The sequence below is a fragment of the Amaranthus tricolor genome, chromosome 7 (genome assembly GCF_026212465.1).
Source record: "Amaranthus tricolor cultivar Red isolate AtriRed21 chromosome 7, ASM2621246v1, whole genome shotgun sequence".
Lineage (NCBI taxonomy): Eukaryota > Viridiplantae > Streptophyta > Magnoliopsida > Caryophyllales > Amaranthaceae > Amaranthus > Amaranthus tricolor.
Window position 1 is genome coordinate 31,393,850 of NC_080053.1, and position 26,442 is coordinate 31,420,291.

At 32.9% G+C, this 26,442-nt stretch overlaps 2 protein-coding genes across 2 annotated transcripts; one reads left to right on the forward strand and one right to left on the reverse strand.

Annotated features, from left to right (window-relative positions):
- The first annotated feature begins 662 nt into the window (after positions 1-662).
- LOC130818353 (uncharacterized) lies at positions 663-10,376 on the forward strand. The gene is made up of 10 exons (XM_057684501.1): positions 663-917; positions 1,361-1,555; positions 2,486-2,746; positions 3,747-3,941; positions 4,757-5,014; positions 5,965-6,556; positions 7,115-7,680; positions 8,132-8,311; positions 8,806-9,004; positions 9,550-10,376. Exons 1-10 carry the CDS (start codon positions 906-908, stop codon positions 10,263-10,265), a joined length of 3,174 nt encoding a protein of 1,057 aa, XP_057540484.1. The 5' UTR covers positions 663-905; the 3' UTR covers positions 10,266-10,376.
- A 1,148-nt stretch (positions 10,377-11,524) lies between these two features.
- LOC130818352 (probable manganese-transporting ATPase PDR2) lies at positions 11,525-25,892 on the reverse strand. Its single transcript, XM_057684500.1, has 22 exons — positions 25,631-25,892; positions 24,595-24,859; positions 23,654-23,746; positions 22,802-22,992; positions 21,867-21,939; positions 21,551-21,723; positions 21,303-21,474; positions 19,778-19,882; positions 19,566-19,676; positions 19,409-19,495; positions 19,117-19,299; positions 18,334-18,384; positions 18,120-18,245; positions 17,945-18,024; positions 16,926-17,034; positions 16,186-16,314; positions 15,713-15,778; positions 15,550-15,621; positions 14,899-15,050; positions 14,605-14,716; positions 14,406-14,522; positions 11,525-12,883 (listed from the first exon to the last, which is right to left on the reverse strand). Exons 2-22 carry the CDS (start codon positions 24,841-24,843, stop codon positions 11,780-11,782), a joined length of 3,555 nt encoding a protein of 1,184 aa, XP_057540483.1. The 5' UTR covers positions 24,844-24,859; positions 25,631-25,892; the 3' UTR covers positions 11,525-11,779.
- Between the last annotated feature and the right edge of the window lie 550 nt (positions 25,893-26,442).

Here is a 26,442-nt window from a genome sequence, read left to right on the forward strand (position 1 = left end):
AACGCTCAATAATATGAGGATACCATTGATAATGAAAAAACTTAGAGGTAGCATTAGTAAAGTGTCAAAACTCAGGGATACTATTGATAATTTTCCTTTAATTTTTGGGTCAAAATTGACCATATTCCTCTGGCGCTCTCTCCCAAAGGGATACGGGTATAGAGGTATCGTCACTCACCTTTCCTCACCCAAAATCTATTTTTAAGCAGGATATTGGATTGATGATGATGATGTATAAGTGTTAATTACTTATATGATTGTCATATATGGACTTAGTACACTAGACATTTCTTAATATTTGCTCATTTTCCACTTAAATCAATTAATTTCACCCATTAAATGAATATGTGCAAATAATTTTAGTGTGGACTATATTCATACAATACTTTTAATACTTCTATCATTTGTCTAAAATAATTATTTTAAATTATGTATTTACAATAAACACTAAAAAACTTTTAATTGGAACGCAATATTTTATGACTTTTCATTAAAATATCACCATTGTTAGAGTATTATCTTAATAATTTAATCTTAAATTATGGCAATTCTTACAAGTGTCACCAAATATTTTGGTGACATATAATAAATGATATGATATTGATACGTTAAATGTCACAATTGACACTATTATTTATATTGAAAAAAACTTTGATTGGTAAATGAAATATTTTCGTACCGTAAAAATACCATCTTCCATTTAGAAATTTTTTGCCAATAAATGTCTAATTATCTCTGCTTCATGCAAAAACTCTACATATTTTCAAAATTTTGATGCAAAGATACACCTATTTATATCTTCATTTATCCACCACCGTATCCTATATTCTAAAACAAAAAATACTTGAAAAAACTTCTCTCAAACGATAATCTTTTGTTAGATTCATCATCTGTGTAGTACATCAATGGCTACCGTGGTATGAACTAATATCCTGCGACTTAATTCACTACTTTTTAGATCCAAAATTTCTTTAAAATTATTTTGAGATTAAATAATACTCCTTTTGTTCTTTCAAATCTGCTACATTCTAAACACTTAAAAGCTCGCTTTGACTTCGATTTGCATTATGTAACAAATTCGATATAATACTGAATATTTAAAAGCTCGCACTGGCTTCGATTTGCATTATGTAGCAAATTCAAAGAAACATATTGAACATTTAAAACCTCGCTCTGGCTTCGATTTGTATTATGTAGCAAATTCGAAGAAACATATTGAACATTTAGAAGCTCGCTCTGACTTCGATTTGCGATATGTAGTAAATTCGAAGGAACAAAGGAGCAATTCTGATCTTCCTTGAATTTTATGTTTTATTATGATTTTTTAAAATTGTTGAGTATTTGTTGGTAATTTATGCAGAGTGATGAGAAGCATGGACCGTATGGTTCAACAAGTCCACCAAACTGGAGTATTGTGATTGATAGTAAACAAAGTGTCAAAGAAGTGTTAATTTACAGTGGATATATTGTGGATGGTATTTCACTTGTATTGGTTGATTCAGTTGGGAAAACTATGATTAAATCCTCTGGTGGACAGGGGGGATCCATGTCCAAGGTAACAAATTTTTAATTATTTAAGCATTTAATATATCATATGGTTATAATCATCAGCTTTAGCTTAAACAAAAACGATGCTAAAGTCTTAACTATCTTATAAGATAGAAATCGGCTTAATGAATCAATTAATCAGCTTACATTTTCATTTACATAATTTCTTCTTCTGTATTATTTTGATTTAACTTCTTATCATTTCAACTTGTAAATTTGATCTAAATCTCATAATATGTTATAGATGCTTTGTCAAATATACATGAAGTTTTGGGCATAAAAATTGAATATATATGATATTTTTATTATATATGAAAAATACATTATATTTTACTAAAAAGCAATACATGTAAATCATAGTTATTTATTACCTTGTTAGTGATTATTTATTTTTTTAGTTATTGATCATTTTGGGTTACTATCTGGTTAGTGGGTATCATCATTTGGTATTTATTTTTTCAAATTAATCATTGAATTAAGTAATGAGGTATTGTTAATATTGTTAATTTATTGTATAATTTTTAGCTAATTAAATTAAATTAGTTAAAGCAAATTAGTGCATTGTGTAACTTAAAAAAAAAACTTTCAATTGTCATTTTAAAAAAAATAAAACATACATGTTCGTATTTAGCTTTCTCATGACCCTAAATGCTTTAGATGGTCCTGAAAAAAGAATTATGCAAATTAGCGAAATAAATTTGATAAATTTTGTAGAAAAGTACTAGGGAAAAGAAAAAAAAAATTATTATAGTAATAGTCATTAATTCAGCAATCTTCACAAGTTGGAATCTAGGAAGAGAGGAAGCTAGCGGACAGATATACCCATATTCTTCTAAAGAGAGGATAAAAAGAAATGCGGGCACTGTGATCATACTCTCCCAAAAGATCTTTGTATTTTCATAAATTAAAGTGACATTTATGATTTACCTTAATGTAGGTTACTCTAAAGCAAGGAGAATACATAACACAAATTAGTGGCATTAATGGGATTTACTTGGGCAATCCAACAATTGGAATGCTAAAAATACACACCAACTTATATCCGTCAGGATATGGACCATTTGGAGAAGCAAAAGGTGTTAGTCGTCCTCAAAGCTTTACATGTCCAATTTCTGCTGAAAATGATTCTTGGATCGTTGAGCTATTTGGAACCCATGGCCCTAGCTATCTTGCTTCCATTGGAGTCACTACAAGAAAGGTTAGATCGGTTTTTAATTTCAATATGAATGCGTTTTTTACGGTTATGATATATGTACATATTATTAGTTAGGTTGTTTGGTTGCTTTTTAATCCTTCTAGGATTGTATTTCATAAGAAATATAACATTTTTGCATATTTGTTTGGTTGTTTGAAAATTTAGAAATAGATTTTCACTTAGAATTGAAATTTTCAAGAATAAATTGGAATTAAATTATCAATATCAAAACGTATCGGTAATTCAAAATTTCTGCGTTGATTGAAAATTCCAATATGTTCAATACAAAAAGGAAAATCATTTATATAAACTCCCTCTACGAAACAACCTAGCTCTAAGAAAGTTGTATATGGTAGATATTATTCTAGAGGATATCACAAGTCAATATATCATTTTTATAATGCTCATTTTTTTCTTTTCCCTTTCTTTTATGTACATACCTTTACGAAAAGAGAGTATATAACAAATAAAAAAAAAATGCAATATAAATATACATAAAAATTATCGTGAAAATTATATCAATAAGTATGATGCTTTTTGAAATTAGTGCACTGATGTGCAAACGAGAGACAATAAGTGAGAGCACTATAACTTTTACACATCAATTTGAGTCTTAAAAATATCTTTTACCTCGACAGAATTAGCTCCACTTTATTAGTTGTTTCTAAGAATATTTTTCTTGAGACTTAGAAGTCCCCGAGCTCCATTCCTTAAGTGTACAACCTCTAATATCTCATTCCTATGTCCCAAATTACTAAATTGGGTTTGATTTGGGTCAAAATTATGTCGACCTAATCTATTGCAAGTTAAATAAGGATTGTGATTTTCGATCCAATTAACTAACAAGTTAGTTTTGGATCAAGGGGTTTCTGACATATATATATATATATATATATATATGTGTGTATATTCATATTAAACTGGATCTTAGGTTATATAGTCATATTCCTAATTTCTTAAATCTCTTTTCAATTAAGATTATTGTTCATGTACTTTTATGCAGGGGAATGACATATGTGGGCCATATGGGTCACGTAATGCAACAAACTGGAGTATGGTGCTTGATGCTAATGAAAGCATCAAAGAAGTGATAATCCGCCATGGATACATTGTTGATGGCATTGGGTTTGTTGTAGCCGATAAAAATGGTAACACCACCACTAAGTTATACGGTGGTCAAGGTGGAAGCGCCACCAACGTAACGTCTTTATGTTATCCTCGTTATTTTGCTACATTTTTAGATTTTCTCTGTAATAATATATGGTTGGAAATAGTGAGAGAAAAGAAAAGAAAAAAAAAATAAAAATCAACGTGGGATAAGATAAAAAAAATTATTTTGTGAATTTATTAAACGATAATAAGTGGAATAATTTCTTAATTTATCAAACGATAAGATATAAACATAAAATTAAAATACAAATTATATATTTAAAAATTAAAAGTTACTTCTTAAAGTAAACTTCTTTTTAATGCAATTCAAATCTAAATTACCATTACTAATCTTAATAATATATTTGAAAATGATGATTTCATTTGAAAATCTGGATATGGCTTAAATTTAGTGTTTGGCAAATGATAAAAAAAAAAAACATTAAATTTAGACTTGAGTCAATTCTTACCATTGTTTTAAATATAAAGTGGAAAATTTTAGAAAGATTTTTCAAATCTTGTTATTCTCATATTTAAAATCTACAATTTAAAATAAAATATTTGTTCCAAATATACCTGACGTTATTAAATTTTAATAAATTTATTTCAATTATTTTATTTGTCATAGTGGTTCCCTTTGAACACCAAACATTGTAAAATTTTCTGCAATTTGGAAGCATACATTGTATCTATTATAAATAGAAAGAGTTAAAAATTATGGGTTAGCTTAGCCTAGTTGAGGGGTTCTCTTTGACTCTTATGGCGTGGGATCGATACTCACCATCTTTATCCGTAAGATTCTCTAGTATACTTTTGCATGCAAGCATTTTATTAATAATTAAATTTTTGTATTTTTTGATGTAGCTTACTCTAAAGCCTAATGAGTATATAACACTATTAAGTGGGATACATGCAAAATACTACAATAATCCAGCAATAGCATCATTGAAGATACACACCAACATATCCCCAAGTGGCTATGGACCATATGGACTTGCCAAAAATGTTAGTGAACCATTCAATTTTTTAACTCCTTTTCTTCCTGAAGATCATAGAATTGTTGAATTCTTTGGAAGAGAAGATGGCCCCAATCTTCAATCCTTAGGAGTTCGTATTGCAATGGTAAGTTCTATTCAATTATGTTCTTTAATGATAAATATTTTAGTTTTATGTAACTATTTTTTTTGTTGTTTTAATTAACTATGTTTTCGTTAATATTTCACAACTATGATTTCAAAACTCTTTTTGGTCTGATTTCACAACAAAAAGTACTGTGCGGGGTTCATTTTAGCTATATTGTAACGATAAGAATAAAATAAATTACAAAGATTAGATCTATGACCCTTATCCGAACCTTAGGAAGTCAAACTCAATTAATTTGAAATCGACTTGATTGACATTTTTGACAAGTCTAGCTTACCTTAATCATCTTCATAATACTTATTTAAACTCTTTAATAGCAATTAGTAAAGATATTAATACGAGAATTATGGGTTAGTCTAGTGGTCGAAAATTTTACGTCAACCCTTTTAATAATAGTGGTCGAAGATTTTACGTCGACCCTTTTAATAATAGGGGTCGAAGATTTTACGTCGACCCTTTTAATAATAGTGGTCGAAGATTTTACGTCGACCCTTTTAATAATAGAGGTCAATGCTTACCAACTACACAAGCAGGGATGCAAGGTCATCATGTACATTTTAAGGGTCCATTCTATTACATGTTAGACCTTCAAAATTAATCAAACTTTAATCATAGGTTTTAGAAAAACTAATAATGATTGCCTCTTAATAACTCATTCAAATCTCGTAGAATATAGTATTCTCGACAATGATAAAATAGTATTAATCATGCGTTTGCATTATTGGAAGTTTAGAACAATAAAATAAATACACCAAAAATTACATATATTTAGGCGCTCTCAAATCGTTTTATACGTGCTAATTAACGGTCATATTTATAGAAATTAAAAAATAATTCCCCAATCATCTCCCCTTTTTCCTGTACGAGATTATCCATACCTCGAATCCATTAACTAACACATACCTTTGTCGCTATACATATTCTTTCAGCAAACAAAACAAGAAGAAAATATCCCCAAAAATACTACAAATGATTCGAACCAAGAAGAGAATAATTGCAACAATGATGATACAAATTCACAAAGGCGAGGCAGCATAGCCTTCTTCGCAACCTACAGACCGCCAGTAGCCTTAGACATATACACTTCCAATTGTCCGCCGACATCCCCGAAAGATGAGTCGCTGATGACTGACGGAAAAGACTACAATTACAACGGTCATATAATCCCACCAGCGGCTCTTAAACTTATGCTTAAACGTCCGCTGCTAGCTCCTCATGGCACAGACGTAGATGTCGATTCGGGTCGACTCACGGGTCTAATTTTCGTTTCGGAGCGAACCAACAGTCTCGAGACGCTTCATATTGGTCTATTTCATCAAGGAAAAGAAGCAAAAGTGTTTAGTTTCGCTGATGTTTATGGGACTTATAAGGGTGTTAGATTGGAAGATAGTGGGTGTTTTGCTGGTGATTATCTTGTTTATGTGTCTACTATGGAGCCTGTTTCTGAGCCTCATCAGCCTTGGACTGCTGTTTATAAGACTAATCTTAAGACAGGGGAAACCGAAAGACTCACCTTAAAAGGTATGTGGTTTTTCCTACTTCATTTATTTTTGCAGCATGTTTTGTACGAGATTATCTTATCATGAAATAGGCCCATATAATTATTTAATTTCTTTAATTTATTACTTCAGAATTGTAAGTGATCACGTTAACACAATAGATGTATCAGGGTAGATTGTATATATCCAACCCCTTCAAATTTAATCTAGATAGAAGTTTAGATGTAAGTCACGTAATGATATTAAAGGAATAAAATTTTTGCTCAAATTAATGTTAATAAATAGTTATCACATATATGGGTGTTTATAAAAACATGAATGTGTAATATGCTAGTTGTTCAAAAAAAACGTTATCATACGTATGATTGTTTATGAAATTGTAGAGCTTTAGGTGATAGTTACTTAATAAATATTTTAAAACGAAAATATTTGTTTCATGAATTTATGAAAATTTGATAGAAACTAATTTTATTTATTGTTTGTGTATTTAAGGCTAAACTCTGTAGAATTTTTCTCATTTGAAAAACGCATGAATTTTGTTATATAAATAGGCTAATTTACTCAAAACATGAATGAACAGGACAAGCAGATTTAAGTCCGTCGGTATCACCCGATGGAAAGAAAATAGCCGTGGCATCATTTCAAAGAAAAGCCGGTTGGGATGGCGAGATTGAGGACTTAAAAACAAGCATATTTGTCATGAACGTAGAACGTCCATTAGAACGTAAATTGGTTGTTGTTGATGGTGGTTGGCCAACTTGGGGAAGTAACAATGTGTTATTTTTTCACCGGAACATCGAAAAGGTCGAAATCGTTAAAAAATGGGGAGTTTTTCGAGTCGATCTCCGGGACCCCAAGCTCGTGACTCGTGTAACACCGGAAGAAATCAATGCTATGACTCCAGCAGCTATAGATGAGAATAGAGTTGTTGTTGCTACCGTTCGCAAAACATTTACATTCGCAGATCAATATGAGCGTGAACCAAATCAATATAGGCATATTGAAATATTTGATGTTACCAAGCCTAAAGATCAATATGTTGAAGTAACTATGAAAACAAGACCTATGGCTGATCATTTCAATCCATTTGTGATTAATGACAACAAAGTTGGTTACCATCGTTGCAACACCGATAAAGTTAATGCGGTATGTCATTTATGCTCCGGCTTTAGTGTTTTCCGGTCTTAATCTTAAAATTCCTATTTTTTAATCTTTGGGTGTGTTTGGCTAATAACTTTGATTGACATTTGACTTTTAGGGTTTTAGTCTGTCCAATGAAACAGAATTCGCAAGTTAGTTCGCCTTTTGAATTTGCTATTAACTCAAAATGAGTCAAAATAGCCTGAAACCGACTATAATTTACTTTTTTCGATTTGCGATTCGCGATGCAATTAGCGAATTGTGTCGGTCAGACTGTCGAAAATGTGTTTGATAAATGACTTTTAAATCAATTAAAACCAAAAAGTTACTATGGGTAGTTTTTCGGGTTTTTTTTTCCATTTTTACCAAACATCTTCGTAATTAGCTAGCAGCATGTCGGAATATTGAAAAATGGAATGAATATAATAATTAAAAAAGTGATGTTGAATATTGACAGTATGATGTTGTTGACAAAGATTTCTACACACTACAATCTCCGGATCCAGAAGTTGGAATATTCAGAGTTTCAGGAGTCTTTCCATCAATATCAGAATGTGGTACAAAACTTGCATTTGTTGATAATGAATTTAAGGCTGTTTGGGTGGCTGATAAAACCGGCTTGCATATGGTTTACAAGGTACTTTCTATAATCTCTTATTTTATTTTATTTATTATAGTGATCGGCTTTTAAAATCAGAGTTGAAGCCACGTCACAGGAGGCCCGACTCTCTTCCAAACTCAGTCGTATTGTCTTTTTAACCCATTATGAACTCATAGTCTGTTATTATATGTATTTTAAATATGGTCTTCCTTACTAATTTAATAATATACGACATAGAGGCTAATTTTGAAAAAAATCGAGTAAAATTCAATGGTCAAAGTATTAGAAATGAAAATAATCATTAATTCAAAACTTCAGAATTTTAAATAATTATTTTGCTTGTATATCGGTCATTCAATTATAATCGAATGTGTCAATTGTTTAATACCCTTGATCTAAAAATCCTTTGAATTTACTACTAATAGCGATATGTGGTAAGACAAAATTTTTTACTATCGATACAAACTCATAAAAATAGAGAAAGTATATTTAAATGTAAATTACTTGACAAAATTGAATTTATAATGCAGAAAAATGACTCAAACAGCCTATTTTCACCGGTATGGAGCCGAGGAAAGGACATACTCTATGTATGTGTGGGCCCTTCGTTCAATTTTAAGGAAACAGTTCAAATATTGGCCATCACTAATGTATCAGGAAGTAAACGAGAGATTAGATACCTAACTAACAGGGGATACAACAGTGCTTTTCCTGCTACCAATGCAGATGGTAATAAATCAACCATATTCTTATCTCCTTTTGTTCCTTAAAGTTCGTTCACGTAATCGTTTTATGATTGTTAGCTAGAGTTGTTGGCTGAAGTTGTTGGTTGGTTGATCAGTTGGAAGCATTGATTGATAAGTCGATTGTTATTTGTTGGTTGTTCGCTATACATTAGAGAAAAAAAATCAACTGGCTTTAACATTTAACCAAAAAACAAAAGTAAAATCCCAACAAAAAGTGCCAAGAAAAAAAATACTTGAACAAAAAACTTTAAAAAATTCCAAAATAAACTTCGAAAAATTTTAATTTCCAAAATAAGCGTCTATATGCCAAAATTGAGATTAAGCATTTTTTCCTTGTTATTAACAGCGAAAAAAAGCTGGTCAAAAAAAGTCAAAATTCTTTGTTCGTTATTAGTGCCTGTTACAGCGAACAAACGAAAAACAATGTCAAAACGTTTAAAAGGACAAGAAAACCCAAATAATAACTGCAAACAGAGTCGTGGTAAACTTTTTGAAACTAAAAAGTGATTTTGCTATATTTGATTACAGGGACAAAGCTAGTTTATCGATCTACAAAGCATGGACCGAAAAATCTATATATAATGGAAGACGCGGTGCTAGGAGAATTTGATGGAGCAAAAGTAACAAGGCTAACCGAAGGAGATTGGACAGACACACATTGCCAATGGTCTCCTACACAAGATTGGATAGTATTTGCATCGAATCGAGCAAATCCAACAGCACCAACACCGAAAGATCTACCAGATCCAGGGTACTTTGGCGTGTACATGGTTAAGGCAACCGACAAAAATGTCATCGTAAAAGTAATCGATAGTGGAAATCTTTACGCGGGTGGCCTGTTTCCTGGACACGTAAACCATCCATTCTTTAGTCCAGATGGAAAAAGTCTAGTCGTAACAGGAGATCTCGCAGCAGTTTCGTGTGATCCTGTGTCATTGCCTTTGTTCGTGCACTCAGTTAGACCTTACGGTGATATTTTTGTGCTTGATATTGATCCGGACGACATTTATAAGAACGAAAATGTGACGAAATTTAGTCGTCTTACGCATAGTAAGTACGAGAATTCGACTGCTACATGGACAATGGCTTCTACTAAGGATTTACATGAGAAATGGAATGTAAGAATTGCTGGAAATGATGAAGCGAGAAGCTATCAGCCTGAATGTCCTTATGTGCAAAAAGGTGGTGGTGAAAGTTTTCATATGACTGGTCACCTTTGTATTGTTGATAAGCGTTGTTGTTGATTTAAGTTATGTTTGTTTGTATGCACCTTAAGATTATGTGCATTTTTGTTATTGTACTTGATTCTTGTTGTATGCCTTGTTTGCGTTTGAATAAGTCTTGGTTGCTAATAATGGTTGAAATTATTTTATTTTACTTTTTTATTATAAGGTAGGCTGAGGGAAGGAGAGGTTAGGTGAGAATCAAACTTGAGACTTTATCTAAGAAAGTAGTACTTGCTCTAACTGAGATGAGACCAATTCTCAATATGTCTTTTGACATCTAATTATATTGAAAGATAATAATGTGAGGGTTCTAATCTCCATTCATTAATAAGGAGAGTAGGATATTTTGAGTTGTAGTTGAAATTGTAGGCACCAAGATGCACCTAAAAGGTAAGAACACTCAAATTCAACTATAGTTGATTTTTTTGCTCATTTGTGAAATGAACATATGAGTATTTGTCTTTTTTTTCGGTTTGTAAATAAACACAAAAATATTCTAATATACACATGAATTGACCTATCTTTTAAATGTATGAGTGCAATACTAATTGATAGAAATTGCCTATGAAAATTATTTCTTTCATATAATTTTATTTTTAATTTGTGTAATAGCTCATCTAATAAAGATTAAACACCACTAGACCAACCTGCACATTCTTCCATTCATGTCATTTTTTCATTTCCTACAAATATCAATTTTGAAAATCGCAAAATTCAAACCTTTAATATTTTCTCTCTATGTCCATTAATTTGCTAAAATTGTCTTCTTATATGCACTTAAATGTAACTAAATGTGGTGAATTATAATACTCTCAACTCGATAATATGCTTGATTGCAAACTTGGCATAAAAGCGAAGTTCATGTCAACCGAAGAAAAAGAGCACAAGAATAAAGTTTCGAAATGCAACAGAAAAATACTCCCTCCGTTCCTATTTGTTCTTCCTATTTGGGTATTTCACAAAGATTAAGAAAAAGAGAATCTTTGGTGGTAGTGGGTATTATTTTAATTATATAATAGTGGAAAGTAATGATTGTATTGGAAGTATGAGGTTGTAGTGGGTATTATTTTAATTAAATAGTAATGTGAAGTAATGATTGTATTGGAAGTATGAGAGAGAAAATAATTATAAATAAAAGAAAATGGGTACATTAAAAGAAAAGAAGGATTTTAAGGGGTAAAAGTGAGATAAAAACTTTCTAAAAATAGAAAGTATTCTAAAGTGGAAGAACTTTTGAAACTACCCGTTATAGTAATGTGGAAGATCAAAAAGGAACGGAGGGAGTAACAAATATGAAATACTATAATATTGTTTAATAATAAAAATGAAACAAAAGTCCTAATAAAAATTATAAAACCCTATCATGGCGCAAGTTAAATATCCACTAATAGCTCAACTGCTATGGCTGCCTGAAGGGGAAAAGAGGGCACAATAAATTCCTCCCATTGTTATATAAAAAAACATATTCTAACAAAAATGTCCGACGACAGTCCGCCCGCTCAAAATAATCTGCAAATCATTTATGCTGAAACTTAAATATTCTTCTTCTTATCCAAGGTAGCCACAGCTTGCTGCTGGCGTTTTCTCCACGCGGGCATTTTTCCAGGGAATGCCCATCTTAATAACCTTTCCCAGAAATAGCAACACAAAAACATAACGAAAGCCCAAATCAACAATTTATCCCTCAATGCCGGGGGCATGGGTACCAGCTTTAATGAGTCATTGAGACTACGGAACAGATCGGATGAGATGACAACGAAGAAGCCGACTGCTGCTACAAGAGCATAAAGGAAGGGCTTGTTTTCTGTAATGCTCTGATTGAAAGGATGCCCCATGTAATTCACTGCAAAAGTAGCCACTTGCAACATTAATCCAACCATGTACGAAACTGTGTTTACAAGGTTTGGGTGGAAATCAGAGTCCGGCTCAATACACTCTTCAGGCATATACTTCTCCGCCTCCTTGACGGCACTAATTAAGTAGAGGAGATGGACAGAAAACTGTCCAAGTAGAGAGAGGAACACATAGTAGCAGAATATATTCGGGTGAGGACGCTCGGCCGAAAGGGTTTGAAGAGGGCGAGCATGAGAGATGAACAGGAAGAAGGCAGCAGTGAAAACCCCACTGATAGTTGCCTGGACATCTCCAAGCTTGACGCCGTCCAAGTACATTACACTAAGGACATAGGCGGTTGCTAGGCAGTTAAGGCCGAGGATCTTGAACATCTGAAGTGTGGTAACAAGAGTACTCCTACCCTGACGTATGATATCCGTAGTCGGGGCTACAGATGCATGCTTGGCAGTGAAAGGCGAAGCCATAGAGGCATCCCCTAGCTTGACGATGGGGGCCGAACGACCGTCACCCTCATCATTCATCTCTTCCAGCATTTTCTCCAGCTTCTGTTTCTGTAACTCGACAGCAGTCAAATGCTTGCTACTAGTTGCTTGGCTCGAGGATTCAGCTTTTTGAGTAGATTTCTTTCTTGAAGAGCCTTCACCATTAACACTGGAAGCTTTCTTATCGTCGGAAGAAAGCTTCGTTTTCTTGGGCTTGGATGTAGTAGAATTATTTTTACCAGAGGAATCTCCAGTTGGATTTGGAGCCACTGCGTTCAGCAAAGCCACCCCAACATGTGCCTAAGGGTAAAACAGTAGAGCATGACCATGTGAGCACAACTTCACAAGGCAAATAATCGAACTAAAGAAATATGTAGTGGGAGTCATTTTGAAAATAGCAAACAAAATGATTGTACAGATTTCACCAACTTTTCCAAAGCTTCAAGAACTGTTGGGAAGAGTAAGATAAATATACAAGGCTTGTGAAGACTTCAATGTTCTTCAAATCCAATTAACTTGAAGGAACAATCAAATAGTTGACAAGCAACTAAATAGTAGAGACCAATAGCACAAGACATATTCAAACTTCTAGAACAATATATTCAAAGCACCTCTTCCAAGTAATAACTTCCTCTCACAAGAATCACGAGTCCACTATTGCACTCTTACATAAAAAAAACAATATAAATCCTTATACTCGAATTAAAATAGCACACATCTCAGCAGAAGTAAAAGTAAAAAAAATAAAAATAAAAATAAAAAGCAGTTCGCTGTTGCCAATGGAAGCTTACTAGGATGAAATAATATTAGTCAAATAACGACACCTTTTCAAGATATTCAGAATTGGTTTCTCGAATTGATATATAATCAGACACGTATTCTTCTTAACCTCTATATGCTCTTAATCCCTCATCTCTGAGACTGACAGTACAGACTTGGAAGTCCCATTTAGCTATTGGTTCCTGAAAGGCTGTCACTAGCAAACAAAAAAAAATCCAGAACAAAACTTCCTCGATCATAATGCTAAAAGGTCCAAAGCCATTAGCCTCATTTACTCGGTCACAGAAGTGCCAGGCATGTATACATATCCATGTGTTTGATATGTCAGCTAAAAACTGTACTAAGATTAAAAACAGGTGCCGCAACATGGCATTGACAAAACATATTCTTGATTCCGAAGACTTATATGAGCCTGCATACTAATACTTGCGTAAACAATTCCGCTTAACTTGTTTGCTAGTTGACAAATTTTAACCCATGCCCATTTGTGAGCACATATCACATGCTTCGTATTTGACAAAAAAAATTCACTCCTATAGTGTTTGCAGGATGATTACAGTGTCGGTATCACAATTGAAGTGCAGGATAAGGAATCCATACCTCTGTCCAATATGGGTACGTAATGCAAGATAAAGAGTCAAAGTAACAGTCATTGACATGACTAATGACTAACAAGGAAAATATAGGAACATTCTACAAGTTTACCTACTCGGAAGCTTGTCAGACAAATGAGAGATTTTATTCAGAAAAAATGGAAAAAGAGTTCGCAAAAGACAACTAACTAAAGCAAAAGTTAGTGAAATTGACTTAAAATGAAAGAAGCAACGCCTTAGGAAAAATAAACTTAAACACATGCTTCAAAATTAAGTCTTTGAAGAAACTAGCATCAAAAGAACCTTCAACAAAATAAACAATCACCCACTTAAAAATAAACAACAGCCTTGGAAGAAGCTTGCATGAAAAGAAAACATGTGGCTAACCAAAAGACGATCAATTAAGAACGCATAAGATGAAAGATTCAAAAGAAGTGGAAACATATTACCTGCTTCAGAGCACCAACATCATTGGTCCCATCACCACACATTAATGTCATCCTTCCTACAGTTTTTAACGTGGTCATAATGAGCTCTTTCTGCTCAGGAGCAACCCTAGCAAAAACCTGTTTCATTGAAAAGAGCATAATTTCTCATGTTCGAAGTCCATTATATTAAATCACACTACTTGGGTTCAGTTTCAAAAACCTTGACAAATGGTACAACTTGCAAAACAGCAGATGTACGCTGCAGCATCTCAAAGCAATCACCACCAATACAAAGATCATGTGTGTCAGACAAGGCTTCAACCTCTTCTGCACTGCAAAGAGAACTCAATTCAGCAAAACTAAATAAAATTTGGCTAAACATTTTGACGAGCATGAAAAATGGAAACAGTTTACGTTCGATAGCTGATTAATAAAGATATTCTGAAATTGTTTTTGAAAAAAAATGAACCAAACAAATAAAGGAAAGAGTAGAAGAAAAAAGACAGGCAGGTACCTAAAAGGTATAGTCTCAGTTTCATCTGGTGAAATCCAATCATATTTGTCACCAGCTCTGGAAGGAGATAGAATTAGTGCTGGTCTAGAAATGATATGCACTTGACCCGCAACATGACAAGCAGTTAATGCTTGATCACCGGTAATCATTATCTGCAAGTGATCTCCAAAGTTTAAAGGCACCTAAAGCTATTACTACATAAAAAAGTCACACTCAGTGAAGAAGGAGATGCAGCAAGATCACAGAATAATACTTCACTAGCCAACTAGAGACAAAATATGCTTTATGCAATATTGGCTCACAATTCACCTCCATCAATCTGCACAGACAGGACTGGGAAAATAATCAAAAAAAACATTCAACTTGATAAAGGGTAAGTGTCGAATTCAGGAATTATATCAATATGTTCTTTCCATAGAAGTATAAAACTACATTAATAAAGTATTATGAAGTAAAAAATACATTCAAAATGATATCCCCTCATAGTAAGGCAGAAATAATTCCCTTTATCACATAAATGAACACATCACAATAATAAATAATATTTTAACTGCACCTTCTATTTATTAATACATTTAAGAACAATATGGAAGGGTTTAGTAATCAAGGATAATGGATGAGTCAAAAAAATTATGATTTTATTGTCCTTACCAAATCATGTGAAGACCCTTTTAGTTCAGACAATATTGAAGCCGAGTCAGAGCGAATTGGACAGTTGAAAACCTGAGTTTAAAATAAAAAATTCAGGGAAAAGTAAAAGGGAAAATAAAATCATAAAAAAAAAAAAAGAAAAAAAGTTTTTAATTGTAGCTACCGCAAAACCAGCAAAAGTTAAATCTTTTTCCACCACATCTCTATCCAGGTTTCTGGCTTCACTGACCTGCAAGCAGCCAAATGCATCAAACAATAATCTTGACATATAGAAGTTCCATTCTAAATACATCAAACAATAATATTGAAATAACGATATCCTTGATTGGCTAATTCAATTTATTTAAATAAGCATCAATTAACCGATCATGGTTTTTAAGTTGTGAAATAGCCAATCAAGGTTATCTACATACAAAGAATAGTTCAATCAAATTAACGAGTTCCTAAACCAAAAACAAGATCCCCTTTAACTTTTTCTGATTTATGGAAAAGAAATTGCAACTAGTTTGGATAAGAAATCGAAAGCAAACCGGAGAGCATAACATTTTAGCATTTAAACAGGAACCATCACCAAAGCAGCATAAATTTTAACATATTTGATTGCAAGCAAGCATAAGATTTTGTAGGAGATCTTACTGTCATCTCTGGAAGGGGTTTGTATGCTAGAGCCAAAACCCTAGATCCTTGACGAGTATACTTTTTGTAGGTATCAATATATGATGGTGGCAAGCTTATGAGCCTATCTTGGATAGTTTCAGGTGCACCCTAGATCATAGAAAAAAAAATTAAATTTAACCAAATAGCGTATGCCTGATCGTAGCGAAGCTTCTGTACAATAATCAAATCAAGTAAAAGAGAACAAATACATACAACAAAAAAATTCTGGACCAGGAATAAGGGTTGTTTTAAACCTCTATTGTACGTCACTAAATAAAACTTCAGATCAACAAAGACAAAGAAACAAAAAGAAATGGACGATATAACATGTTTATGATTCAGATGTTCACGCACAATAGTCAACTACTTAAACATTGCTCAAAGTAAAATTCTGTAATAAAAGAATGCCAAGATTCTGTAATGATCATTCCTTAATGTCACAATAATTTAATCCAATACGGAAAGAAAGTGCATTAAAATTTATGGATCATACATGTGTTACTTTCAAAATTAGTACAATTATATTCCCTTTTAAAAATAATGGTTCAATTCAATTCTATATGTGTGTGTGTATTTGTATACACAAACACACACACACACACACACATATATATATATATATATATATATGTATGTATGTACGTACGTACGTATACATTTGAGAGTATACATATGGGAATGACAAAATAAGTACCAGAAAAGATTTATAGAAAACAAACCTTCACAAAAGCCATGAAATTCTCCTCAACACGCACAATAACTGCCATTCGTTTTAAGTGAGATGCAAAGTGATGTCTCTGAACAATCTGCACGGGACTACCATTTCCTCTACCAAAAAAAGGATGAAAATATAAAAATTAATTCAAATCCAACATTTATCAATCAAATGAACACCATCAGTTAAAAAAGGATCACTTGTAGTCTTTTCTAAACAATCTTTGTGTCAGAAATTTCAATAACTGAATTGCTGATTGCAGAATAACATGAATAGCTTACAGAATAACTAATAACTGTTGATTACAATAACTAAAATGCAATGCCTATATGGCTTGACATTTCCCAAATTTCATTTCAATTGAACCAGTAAACAAATCTCCAACCAATCTCATTTACAACAGCTGCTCTTCTTTTTTTCATCTTTACGTCATCTTTTAAGTCCCATCTTGGTCAATGTCACTAAATCTACCCGAAGGTACTTAAAATACTAAATCAAGGGTAAATCCTTACCATTTTATGTCACATCACCATCAATTGACTTCCTTTCATTACCAAATTAACACTTCCCGTATTGAATCATCTCAAAGTACGCCTTAACTTTCACCCTAGCCCTAGCCTCTACCAAAATATCGCAAAACATCATATGTCATGGTATCCTATATTAGACCACAGACCATAAACAAATTCAACTACTAAATTTTGAAATAAGATTTATTAAAATGAAAATTATTGGATATGTTTATAGCAAAATATTTTCACTTAAATCATGAAAAAAATAAAGTTTAATAAAGGGATAACAAGTTCAGACAAGGGTTGATAAGAGTCAATAAGTTTGCATTAGTTCCAAACAGGGTCAACATAATCATTTTCACAACTAAAATAAATGTAGATCAGAAATAAAACGAGACGAGGGCTTATACAAGTAAGTTCAGATAACGGTAGATAAGAGCCAATAAATTTCAAATAAGGCCTTCTCATCAGATTTATAAGCATTATTATTTATAAGCATTTAATCTCTTACTTTTTAGGCATGGCCTTCTCATCAGATTTGTAGGACCAGTCAATTCCTTTGAGTGCAGCTTTCTCAAGAGGATCTCCAACCTAAAAAATGAAGGATGAAAACATTGCAACATTACACAAAAAAAAATATACAACTTGATAAAATAATCAAATGAAATAATCAGATATCAACATACCAATTTGTTGTCCACAAAGACTAATGCATGACAAGAAGCAAGAATTTCCAGAGTTTGACCAGGCACTCTTTTCATGTCTGATTCTAGTTCCATACTTTCAGTGGACCCAACAACACCAGAAAATTCCTTAAAAAAAACAATGTATAAATAAGTAAAGATCTTATAAAAGATATTGGTCGAGTTGAATATCCAAAAAAAACAGAATGTTACGCACCATATCATCAGAAGTAAGGGTTCCTGTTTTATCAAAGCAACATATATCAACCTACAAATTTAACAAGCAATTGAAAAATTAAGAATCACTGGTAAAACAGAGCATATACTGATTCTTTTCTATCACGTTTTTTCTTTCGTCTCAATTCCTAGCATAAATAGTTAATGTGCAATTTAATATGTCAAATATTATTGCAGGAAACAATCAAAGACACTGTGAGGCATAACTATGACACATAGCATAGGGTAAAAACAAGGTCGAATCGCCTCTCATCGGCCCCGTTGTAAAGGTTTTCAAAATAAACGAACTGATATTTCCCACGCTGTAAAGTTGTAAAACAACCACGTTTTGGGTCGTACTCATATCAAGCAATACCTTATGGTTTCGACCAAGATTTGGGAGTTACGATAACCGCATCACTCCCGTTACCACATAAACTTTTTGTTACTGCAATCGCAATCGTTACCACATTTTTACACTATAACACATAGTCAGGCCCGTATAACTTAGATATGGGAAACCTATAGGGATAGAACATAGAAGTGAATAAGTTGCATGTATTTTGGAGGAATTATATTAAAGTCAAGATTAACACCAAGAATCAAATATTAAAAAATTCACGGCATTCTGATCATAAAAATCTCAAGATCTCGAAATGAATGCAGCAAAAATTCTAACTTCTCATCCAAAAGAAATGAATACTCCTAGCTTCAATCCTTCAGGCAAAAAATAACATTAAAAGTTGAAATAAATTAGCAAGCTTTTATAAAAAATGTCAACAACCTTTCCAGCAAATGGAATTCGGAATGGCTCAGTGCAAAATATGCCACGCCTTGCTAAAGCAATTAGGGAAGTATTAACAGCTATAGATAATTCCATTGGAAGCTCAGGGGGTATAACAGAAGTTATAATCAGCGAACAACTGAGAATAAGTTTATATCTGCTCCTTGTAGGGTCTTCCAGCCCCTACAGAGAAGTTTTTTGTGATCAGAACCGATGCTGTAAGCAGAAAGCTATGAAAAGAAGGAAAAAGAGAATAGTATCAATTTTTTGAAAGATGTAAACAGATACTTGCCTTCTTCAGCACATAACCAGCAGCTATAACAGCAAATACAACCAAGAATAATATGAACAATCCACTTTCCCAACTATTAGCTGTAACCTGAGATAAATTGGTGGATGAGATGATCACATTAAGTACATAAATGATAACAGTAAATAAATTTACTCACTCTCTCAGTAGAAAATAATATTGTGCGCATCAACTTCCCTTGACTTGTCTCAAATCCAGTTCGTAAGACAACAGCTACACAGCCACCATCAGGGGTTTTCAGAGGAAAGGACTGATACAACACCATATATTAGTAAATAGTTTTGGACCAAATGGAAGAAAGAAAAAAAAGATGAAAAAAAAAAAAGTATACCAGTTAGATAGAAAAAATACCTTATCTGGAGTATGCTGCAAAACTTTAGTACCACCAAAAAGTACATGGTTTTTGTCTCGTTTAATTGATAGCTTTTCTTCAATAGATCTGCCTGCAATGGATACCTACAAAAGAAACAAGTTTTCGAAGACAAAAAAATTCATATTCAGCACTTAGATTCACAATCAAACATCATATTTCAAAGAGCTAGATAACAGATGAAAAACCAAAAGCTAAAAAAATCAGCTTCAGATCATAGCATTAATCCAATACGCATTTATGTTAGGTCATCTATTTATTAAGATGACAAACCCAAAACAAGCACACAACGTTCAAAATAAAGCCAAAAACAATTGCAAATTTGCAAGATACTCAACAAATATGTTCAACAATGCAACATAAAATCATAATAAATATTGAAAATTCATTGTCTGAGTTTTGAGGTCCCAAAATATAGCAATCAGAGACTAATATGTGAATGCTTCGGTGATACTTGATAGCTTTCTTCACAGAAAAGGCCCATTTAAGACAATTCAGACCAGAATTTCATAATACATTTGAGACATCATCAGAACCTAAACCAATGTGCACCCTTAGTCAGCGAGTCAAGTCTGTCATACTAAGCAACCATGTTAGAACTGATCCTTAACTAAGAAAAGGGCCACGTCTAAAAAAGGGAGGGTTCACATCAATGTACGCATGCAGCCATGTAAATTCCTCACCAAGTTACTTAAAGATAATTTCACAAAACCATCATCGAGTAACTCAACAAACGAGGAATGACTTATGCAGATATATGCATGCAATGCAACATACAACACATAGCAAAGGATTATGGCATGTATCCTCACCAAGTTACTAAAGATATTTTCACAAAACGATCATTGATTAGCTCAACAAAAGAGGCATGACTTTTGCAGATATATGCAAGAAATGCAACATACAACACATAGCAAAGAATTATGAGGTCCTGACATGAGTAGCTAGCAGCTTCACTTGAAAACCACAAATCTACAACCAACCTCCCCCTAGTAATCCTTTTCGTAAAGTTAACATTCTAATATTCAACTTAGAGTATCGTTTGCCGTACTTTTAGAAGAAAATTCTGTGCACATAAAGGATGTGTTAGGCACCTGGCATATTTGTAAGAACAAAGATATAGTAGTAAATAAGGGATTAAAGACCAGATAAAACGGAAAAGGAATCATATACAACTTGTCAATACAACAGAGAGAAATAGATCAGCAGATTAAGTAACGTTCAAGATCACCAAGAGGCAAAAAGATCAATGGAAAAGACTCAACATAAAGAATCCAGGAACTTGTGTTAAAACTGAACACTTAAGGAAGAGAAAAAACTATACGAAGTAGATAAGTTCATGAGGGCTGCAGAGTTATCAAAGCACTGTGATAAGGTTAGATGCGTTAAAGGAGATATAGATCAATTGCAATTTAAAAATAAAAAAATAAAACAAGTCTGAGTATGCACCATTACAGCTAAAAATATATAACAGTTAAAAAGGCAATATAAAGAGAAAAGTCGCACCTTCCACTGAGGAGTAGACTCGCCTGTTAGAATGGCCTCATTAACAATAGCACTTCCAGCTAACAATAGCATGTCTGCAGGTACAGACTTATCCTCACCAGATTGACCAGTTGAGCGTCCAATAGAAATAACATCTCCAGGAAGAAGATCTGTCCCAGAAAGCTTTACCCACCTGCAATGCACCACCATGAGTATTTGGAATCTGCAATCAATAAAAAGAATTCATAACAGGTAAAACATTTACTTACTTGCCACAACGATGAACCATTAGGGTCTGGCTATCAACTCGTACACGCCTAAGCTCTGTTAAAGTTTTTAAACGACTTTTTGCCATAGTTGACTCAAACATAAACAGCATGAACAAAGTGAACAAACTGTAGTACCAATATTCATCTAAACACCAGAGACCTACACAGAAGACCTAAACACAGGAAAATGATTAAAAGACTATGGGTAAAAAAAATATCTCACATGTAATATGTGACAAAGAGGAGCAGGGAAGGCTAACAACCTCAAACAACAAGAAACAAGTTCAAAAAGAAGTTAATTTGTTAGAGTCAAAACCTGGAATACAAAAAATGGCTCCATGCAGTGTTCTTTCATAAGTTTCTGAAAAGTAGGTTGGGGGTACTCAAATCTGCAGAATAATAAAAAAAAAAAAGAAGAGGAAAATGAAATCATGAGATCCATCATCCAGGTAACAAAATTTAACCAATAAATGAGAAAAGTTATCTTCAATCATCAATATTGCATTTTAAGTAAAGAGATACAATGTACAGGCATCAACACAGTCAACTATGTACACAGAAGACAACAAGGCTAAAGAATACACAAAAATAAGAAGCAATCAAGCAACTTATGATCATAATCCGAAAAAATGGGTTCCTGCATGCCAAACAAAACAACCAGCCATAACCAAAAACCAACTAACAAGAGGTCCTTAGGGAAAGTACTCAAATACAACAAAAATAGAATTCCATGAAAAAAGGGATAGGGAAAAAATTCCTAAAGAGGGCAAAAAAGAAGGAAAGAAATATGACAGAAAACTATTCATAGAATAGACTATATAAGTACCCAATGAACACCAAGTCAAAAGGTTGTTGTAAATTCGGAATTGGTGACTTCTACCCCTGCAGAAAAGCTAAGTCTTTTCTCAGAGGACCCCCGGTCAGAAAATAACAAAAAAGATCAGGAAAAGAAAGAGATACAAAGAATTAACAGCCTCTAAAGCCTGAAGAAAATGCAAGTTCACTCAGTAAACGAACAAAATAATTTAATTTTTTGTGAAATGAATGAAAGGATCTAGAAGCATTTAGAAGAAACAAGGAACAAAAGAAAAATTACAAGAAAAAACAGCATTAATAGTTTTATTTCCTAAGTATAAAAAAGTATCACATACATTGGTCTAGTAACAGCAGTGGTGTTGGTGATTGTGTTGCAAAATACCAGTCTAGCACAACAAAACATTAAGCTTAAAAAGTTACAATAGATAAACTTACACATTGCGACCCCATTTCTCGGTGGCAACATTAACTTTAGCTTCAGAGCCATGTCCAGTATTTTTGAGGTAATATCCAAATGTTTCTTTTGTGGGAAAAGGAAGCTTGTAGAATGTTTCGTTTTCATTTGAATAGATAAATCTTTGCTTTCGAAAATCAAAGAAAATTTCTTCTGTATCCTCTGTGGCTACCTGCAATTGGTGACACGAGGAAACGGAAACATATTTCACGGGAGTCTCAAATACATTGGATATGACAGCATTAGGACTAGTAACAAAATGATCTAAGAATAAGTAAAACTGTAAAACATCCTAATAAACCAATTCCAGGCAAAAAAAATAAAGGATGTGACAAACATAGAATAGTATTGTCCCTATCCATAAGAATCCCCTTGACAGAAAGATCAAATCCCCATTTATAACCATGTATATGAGCAAGAGAACAGATGGCAGAGATATCTCCAAAGAAATCCTAACATAAGAAAATCCACAAAATTGTTTTTCTTTTGATTTGCAAGTAACAAATGGCATTAAAATTGTATAAACATCAACCTATTTACATCAAACACTTGGAGGCGACAATAATAGAATCCTCTAATCTTGTTTCTATAACACTTTTCTGAAGTACATGAAAAAATAATTGATAAACACAAAGGAAGTATCATACCCTACAAAAGAAAAAGCTCTCATGAACTCCCCAACTCAAAGAGACAATATAAATGATACTCTAACGGAGATAAGCACGACCAAATGCAGAACAACCACAGAAATTCACACCATAAAAATTATTAGGCATCAGAATTTGCATGCAAGTGGTAAAGTAGCACTTCAACGTGAAAATTTAGGAACTTACAATTTTACGGAACTCTAGAGGGACAATTTCCTTTGAACCACAGAACTTAGCTGGAGTAATTTTGCAGAAATTTGCTTGGTGAATATCATCAATCTGCACAGCATTAAACAGAATTACACTACATAATTAAAAGAGCATCCCACTTTCACAACTCAACAAAACTATAAATGATATCAACATTCTGATCTTGGCTATTAAATTCACAAATATTGAAGGTGTCAAGCACATTAAATGCCTGTTAATTGAAAAACATGCCAGCAGCCTAGAACAAACCAAACAAAGAGAATTTTAATACATGTACCATCCATTAGGTCATGCTATCCACATAGTCATAAGAATCCCTCATCATGAAATGATAATTTAATTGCTTAATCTTCATTCATAAAAGGCTGCATGCATCAAATGGACCATTAAATCCAGGAACAGAGGTAGGCACCCTATGGCCTTCAATCTAATGGCTCAATTAGAAATATTCATACTTGCAACCCTTACTCTCCTAAGATATACTCATATACATGTTCAAAATTCACTAACTTGAACTTGTGTATATCATCACAAACAATGCAATCTTTTTCATCTAAAATAGCATGAAGTAAAATAGAAACATGATGAAATAAAAGAATGCACTAAAAAGTAATCAGAGCCGAACTGTTGTTCTTCTTTGTATTTTAGTTAGAAATTATTTACAGCATCATGGTCCTGTGAAAGCCTTAAAAAGAAAGCTGCTAGCCTAATGTGTTCACGACATGCTAAAGTAGGACTATGTAGCAAGTTAATTTTCTATATTAGCTTTACTTCCTCTTCAAATCTCTACATGTGTTTTTTTTTCTTGTTTCAAACATTCATATAAGAAATGTCAAAAGTTAACTGTCAACCAAACCAAAGAGAAAAAAGGCTACGGTTAACTATGGTAAAAGAGCTTTGGCCAACCAATCACATACCTTATTATATTGTACAAAGCATTTGAAATCAACAGACCACGCTGTGAACAGCAGAATCAAGATGTGGAAGGTAATAAGACTACCAAGAACTATCAAAGCATCAGTTATCTCTAAACTAGGAACAATCATTGCCAGCCAAAGAACATATAGAATGGCAAATGGCCACACATCGAGTCTACATAGATTCTGCTTCTTCCTCAACAAATCAACTCCGTCAACTACTTTCCCACCAACATGAAACTTCGGCATCTCTGAGTCAAACCCTCTGCACGCAAAAAAAAAAAAAAAAAAAAAAAAACAAGCTCTTAAGTAATAATCTCAACAGATACAGAGAAGATTCATAATCAGAGTCATTTTTTGTTGTTTAACAAAGGAAGCCTCAGGATAAATAAAATAATGCATGGTACATGCTTAACGTCACCGAATAAAATCAATTTCAGTGTGACTGTGTATAACGAATTAAAGAAAGTTAAAAACCTACAATAATTATTATCACTCCTCCCCTTGCCCTTTCCCTTTCCCTTTCCCTTTCCTTTGCCCTTGCCCTTGCCCCTAACATCCACCACCCTCCAAATCATATTATAATTATGTCCCCCGCGTCGACATAGAAGCCACAAAGAATCTGGATCCAAGTATCTGACCCTTCACTGTACACTCGGACCACGGCTAACCAGAGAAGAGAGGACAAGTTAAACATCATTGATTATAGCTAAGGTTGTTGCTGTACAGTCTGTTGAATATCAATCTTAATTTCAAACCCGAGTTCCTTTAATAAATTAAAACATTGCAATGGATTCATAGCTAAGTCATTACATTCATCCGTTCACTTGATCAAAAAACATTTTAACATAATTTTTTATTTTTTTGCAATTCAATTGTCACTCATTGAAGATCTAATTTCACAATACACTTCACTACACTACATTTGACCCAAATATTCCACCACTAATAAACATTAATTCATATATATCTATAACTTTCCTTTATGAATTTATGTAATTTGATTAAACCCTAACATGAGAAAAATTGTACTTACCTTCAAGTTCACTGAAGTGGAATCTATGGAAGCGAGGGAGATCACAAATATCGCCGTCTTCGATTAAGTAGCAACGTTATTCATCGACGTCAAATTGGCGAATAGGTGGGAAGTAGGGGAGTTGAGATTTGGCGAATTGAGAAATTGGGAAATTACCCTAATTTATTGGAGCAAGGAACGACTATCTCACTTCTCTAAAGTATCAAGCCACAATGTAAAACTTAGATTCCCAAAAATAAAAATTTAAAAAAAAAGAAAAAAAAAAAACAATGTAAAACTAATAATCGGTTTTGAAGAGCAATGGAGTGTTTTTTAAAGGTCACACATTCTATTTACACTTAAGTTTTATTTTTTCTCCGTCTATTTTGTAACTTAAAAAAAAATTAACTTGGAATTTATTGGAGGGTACATATATTAGAATTGGCAAAACAAAATATTCTTTCTACTTTGTTAATTTATTATTTGGTGGTGGATGAAAATTAAAAACAAGTGTAGTTTTTTTTTAAATAAAGAATTTAGTGAATTGATTTTTGTCTCAATTTAAGCATATTCAACTTTTTTAGATAAAAAATAGGTTTGATTTTTACTATCTTTCCCCTTATTCTTTGCCTTGTATTGTTTTTCGGATTAAATTGAGAATTAGTTGTGATTTATGAATTTAATCTAGTGTGTGATTACCTTTCCACTAAACCAAAAAATTAATGTGTATTTGAACTCATTTATTTTCTTTTAAACATTAACGTAAGAAAAAATTTATACTTAATAGTGATTTTACATCCATGATTCAAGTGTTTATGAATAATAATTCATAT

Bases quoted from the DNA above. Each gene is read 5' to 3' on its own strand.
- LOC130818353 (XM_057684501.1), top strand. The intron at 3,942-4,756 runs GTAACGTCTTTA...TTTTTGATGTAG, and splicing joins AAGGTGGAAGCGCCACCAAC to CTTACTCTAAAGCCTAATGA. The intron at 9,005-9,549 runs GTAATAAATCAA...ATTTGATTACAG, and splicing joins TCCTGCTACCAATGCAGATG to GGACAAAGCTAGTTTATCGA.
- LOC130818352 (XM_057684500.1), bottom strand. From the start codon at position 24,843: ATGCCGAAGTTTCATGTTGGTGGGAAAGTAGTTGACGGAGTTGATTTG. The intron at 22,993-23,653 runs GTAAGTTCCTAA...CACCAATTGCAG, and splicing joins CTCTAGAGTTCCGTAAAATT to GTAGCCACAGAGGATACAGA. The intron at 19,883-21,302 runs GTGCGACTTTTC...TTTCTTTTGTAG, and splicing joins AGTCTACTCCTCAGTGGAAG to GTATCCATTGCAGGCAGATC.